Source organism: Priapulus caudatus, unplaced genomic scaffold (assembly GCF_000485595.1).
Source record: "Priapulus caudatus unplaced genomic scaffold, Priapulus_caudatus-5.0.1 Scaffold58, whole genome shotgun sequence".
NCBI classification, from domain to species: domain Eukaryota; kingdom Metazoa; phylum Priapulida; class Priapulimorpha; order Priapulimorphida; family Priapulidae; genus Priapulus; species Priapulus caudatus.
The window spans coordinates 503,322-508,261 of record NW_014577119.1 but is presented as its reverse complement, the minus strand read 5'-3'; the positions used below and the strand labels follow the sequence as shown (position 1 = coordinate 508,261).

Genomic DNA, 4,940 nt, shown 5'->3' with positions numbered 1-4,940 from the left:
TCCGGTATACCGGACCGTATCCAGGATACGTTCCGGCAGTACCCTGGGGGACATAGACCCTATGAGCGATACGCATGACTAGTAAGTGTGATCTGGAACTCACCACACTTGGGGTATGTGATGACCCAGACGTCCTCTGGATAAACCTCCAGGTTGTCGATAGCGTCTTGCATTAAAATTTGAGCTCCCCGACAGTAAATACCTGCAAAGCGCACAGCAGAATACAATTTTATGTTTATTCCATGCGCCAATGTAGTGATATCAGGATATTCGTGCTCCCGGGAAACCCCAACTAGCTAGGAAGCATCAACTTTCCCCCCGCGTCTGATATTTAGTACTGTACTACCGCAACAGATAGGAACGAATATTAGCAGCTGTGTAATGGGTCTATTAAATGACAGCAGGCATGTTTAATTTTAACATTCTAATTGATCATCGACCGTTATCGACCGTATCAGAGGATTATATTTTAAAATATTTCACTGACAGATATAGTGATCTATATAACACTCTCATGAATGTCGTGAAGTCACCATGCTGAGGATTACAACACATTATATACAACAATTGTACTGAATATGTGTTAGGACGGCCTCTTCAAACAACAAACACAATCACGCACGCACAGACACGCCCACACACACGCACGCACGCGCACGCGCACGCACACATATTCACTTACGAGTGCCCGGCGCTTGGTACAGCGTTAGTGCTGGAGGACCCTCGATCTTCACCGACTTGAGCCCAGCTATTTTGTTCTGCATTCTTCTGTACAAGGAAAACGCGTACGTTGCTATGCCAACGGCAGCCGTTGCCGCTACTCCGACTACCACAAGCTTCGTGTCGATGGTAGACATGTTGGGAAGCGACGGCATCGTGGAGGTGCCTGTGAACAGCCTTCGTCTGAATAGTAGAAACGTAGAGCGGTTCGGTGCAACACCTCACAAGCTGCTCTGTCCGGCAAATAGCAAGAAAGAGCAGTTTCCCTGATTTACCGCTTAAGTTACCACGTTAAACTGCGTGCTCGGCTGTAGTCTGCAATATGCACTCTACGTCACACTTCCTTGCACTGTTTGTTGTTGCACTGTATGCACAAAGTACCTGTACTAGCAAGTCTAGAATAATGATAAGCTACAGAATTTCTTATCTAGCTCACCAACAGAGCTAACACATGCAACGCGCCTATGAATTCCTCCAACAATTTTAAGCTGCTGTATATTCAGGTCAAATATTTTCTGGATCGCTTATTCTTACCCGCACATCTCGTAATTGCAGCATGACATATAACATGGAATAATCACATTATCAGCATTACACTTCCTTTGAAATTCTGCGGCGTTTCGTGGTTAAAGGAAATTATATCTAATAACACCCAAATAAGAGGAAGAAGAAGCTAATTCGAAACCGCGTAAAAGACACAACGTAATGCCGCGACAATAATACAGTACTCCTCTCGGAATGAGCGTTCTGCCTTTGGCGCGTCACTGTCGAAGAAACTACCCCATGTTCTTGATGTAAAGCTAATCGTATTCTATTGGCCGATCACATTTCTACATGCTAGGTTTATTTCTACGCACTGCATTCTGCGTACTTATATATCGTACTATATAATCGTATTTATATTTCTTTGTACCTGCTATTTAACGAATTAGCTAGCGATTCAAAAGCCAACCACACCAGTCTACACGAATGCAACCATCTATCGTCTTCGTTTCAGTGCCTTTTAAATTTTAATTAAAAGAGTAATTACTGATTATTACATCTATATAATTATATGGCCGGACGCGAGTCAACAGTACTGTCTAGTAGCGCACCAAAACCAAAATAAAGGGTCATTAATTATTGGCCGACAGATGTCGCTGCTACATCATATCAGTCAGAAACTGATTTTCGCACGTTGTGTACATTCGTGTATTCTAGGTTATGTGTCTGGTTTCTATTGAATGTAGCCAACCGTGGGAATTGCGTAATATTGCTGGTTATGATAGATAAAACAATGCAATAATACAATACTCACGCGCACATTAAAAATAGTGTGCGTACAAGCCGTGATGTCTTTTTCTCTTTATTAAAACTAAGGATAACGCGACTGACATCAACTGACATTCTTCACAGAAAATGTCATTCTGCGGTCAAACTGGCACTGGAAACCCCCGATCGCCCGAACTCTTACATTGATTTATTTTCGTTCACCATTAGTTATTTGTTATCGTGTTCTTGAGAAGATAGATAGATATATGCGAGGTCTTCGTAGGTCGCCTGCTCGTGCATGCGTACGGGCAGACGGTCACTGCCGCGTGAGAACGATGCAAACACATCGCCGCTCCACACATACCTTTCAAAACAAGCGAGTTTTTCCGAGATCTTCACCCCCGGGGGACTACTTCCACCCCCGGAACTGCTGTCCGGTCGGGGGTCACACGGCACCCGCTCGAGATCAGATCCGAGTGCAGCGCTGGCGGGAGGCATCGGCAGCTTTGATGGTAGGCCCGCGGCCGGAGGCGACCTGCGCTTCCCTGCCGCTATCACTTACAAACGCCCCGCTTCCCCGACTCGCATGTTTTCGGTCGGCGAACATGTAGCGGCTAAATGATAACGTAAATACGCGCCATTTCATGTCGGATCGAATTGCTTGTAACTCGGTTGCAAACCGTCGCGTTTCGGGCGGTTTCGGTGAGGCGGGTGTGTGACCACCCTCACCCCCACCCCTCCACATGCTCGGTCCGCGCGTGACGCTTCAATTTCGCCGAACTGGCCCCTGTATAGGAGTTTGCACAGTCTCACCATATTCGCTACGTGTGCGCGCGCTCTCTCGTCTGCGTGCGTGCTGCTTTTCGTTGTAGAGAGATATTCCAGACCCGCGGCCGAATGTAAATACCCGCTACAATCCAGAGGATTGGATGTCCCGCGTGTCCACATGGCGCTGCTTGCATGCATACCTTTTGCCGCATACCAGACTTTCCCCTCCAACGCGCGCGTGTGTACATATACGTGTGCGCGTGTATGCGGCCAGTGTTCGCCGATCGCAATCCCCAGGAAAACCACGTATATGTGACGATGAGATACATATACTCTGCGAGAGACAGGCGAGATCTCCTCTCACGGGTACGAGCGTTGAAATTATGCTAATATTACTCATATCATGCTCCAAGACATTTCGCTTCGAGACGTGGCGCGTATAGTAGTGGGTGGCGCATCGGTAGATGCACGACAGAGCTCACCGCGCCGAGAGTAAACGCTATGTACGTGCGGTGACCAAAGGGGTTAAGGCTTTCTTTTGCTGTCCGATCCCAGGCGGTACAAAGGGCCCACATTCCGGCGACCCGGCGGCTGAAAAGAAGTTGAAAGTGGTCCAGTTTGGACAGCGCTGAGACTCTATTAACATCGCCGAGCTGGGTAACCGAGATACGCTGCTCGGTGAATTTGTTTAGTGTTATATGTTGTCTATAGGCGTTCGTGTCTGTTCTGTCCGCCCGACCTGCAACTCCCCCCCCCCACACACACACAACCCACAAGCGCCCCCGTGTCTACGTGTACACACAGGTTCTTGGTCTCGAGATGGGAATGCGAGCTCATTGGTATGTCCTCGAGTAGCAGGAATGTGCGCGGAACTCATGATGTAGGTCCGACACTTCCACACATGGGCTTGAAACATAAGCGGTCGTCGTGAGATCGTTGGCATGCCCGTTTGCTATGATCACATGCGAACACACGCTGGTAGCGAACGAGAACACACAGAGAAAACTAAAACGCACGCACGTACACACGTATACGTATACGCACGCGCGCACAACATCATGCACGCACAACATATCCACGCACGCATATACGCACAAACACCCGCACACGCATACGTACACACACCACGCACATTTATGACGCGTATTTTATGCATCCAGCATATGTATAGAAATACACGCATATGTTCTATACACATGTTCATGGTAATAGTAGTAGTAGTATTAGCAGCAGTTGCAGCACCAGCAGCACCGACGGCGGACGAAGGCTTAAATTGTACCCGTAAATATTTTGGCCGGCTGAAGGGATGTTTCATCGCGGCTAGCGGGACGCAGGCAGTCGCAGGAAGCGCTTGCCAAAACAAATGGCGCACCGTTGCTGCAACTTCGTGCGGCGAGTCACCGCGAGTCTTCGATATATCATGGCGCTACACTCTCTCTTTCTCTCCCGCACGATTGCTGTCCTAAACCCCCCGACTAACTGTCCTAGCTCTCGCGTCCTGCGTGGCGCGCCCGCAGACTGCTGGAATTTGTGGCGCAGTATAAACTAATGGTTTCTAATGTACACGCGACAGGTGTACGAAGCTTCGGACCGGATCAAACGTGCAATTATCTGGCATAAAAAGACGTAATTCTTATAGTAAAAAGGAGCCGGGGAATTCGTCGCGCGTTCTATGACGTATAAACCCGAAATTGCTACCCAATTGAAAACATTTGTGAAATTAAATTGCCAGGTTATGGGTGCTATAATAGTTATAACGCATTGGCCTACGGTGGACAGACATTGTCGAAAACAGCAGGGCGAGTGAATGTGAATTTGAAATGTGAGATGAACACATGCGCTCTCTGACTATCTATCTCACTCCCTCTCCCCCTCTTACTCTCTCTCTCTCGAGCAAGAGCCAAATAGAGAGAGAGAGAGAGAGAGAGAGAGAGAGAGAGAGAGAGAGAGAGAAGAGAGAGAGACGAGACGACGAACGAGAGAGAGAGGAGGAGCGCGCGCGCGAGAGAGAGAGACAGAGAGCGAGAGAGAGAGAGAAAGAGAGAGAGAGAGAGAGAGAGAGAGAGAGAGAGAGAGAGAGAGAGAGAGAGAGCGAGAGCCAACGAGAGAGAGAGAGGGAGCGCGCGCGCGAGAGAGAGAGACAGAGAGCGAGAGAGAGAGAGAAAGAGAGAGAGAGCGCGAGAGAGATCCTTCTTTCTGGC

At 48.4% G+C, this 4,940-nt stretch overlaps 1 protein-coding gene across 2 annotated transcripts in view; it reads right to left on the bottom strand.

The window, feature by feature from the left end:
- The window catches only part of LOC106821084 (amine sulfotransferase-like), a 19,320-nt gene that overhangs the window by 11,950 nt on the left and 2,430 nt on the right, over positions 1-4,940 (bottom strand). Inside the window, exons 1-3 of one of the 2 annotated variants that reach the window (XM_014825733.1) lie at positions 1,255-1,303; positions 683-903; positions 104-202 (exon numbers count right to left, since the gene is read on the bottom strand). In XM_014825733.1, the coding sequence (XP_014681219.1) occupies positions 104-202; positions 683-903; positions 1,255-1,283 (349 nt within the window). In that variant the 5' untranslated portion in view covers positions 1,284-1,303. Of the gene's footprint in view, positions 1-103; positions 203-682; positions 904-1,254; positions 1,304-4,940 lie in introns of those variants that run through there. The other variant, XM_014825734.1, reaches the window with a different exon arrangement.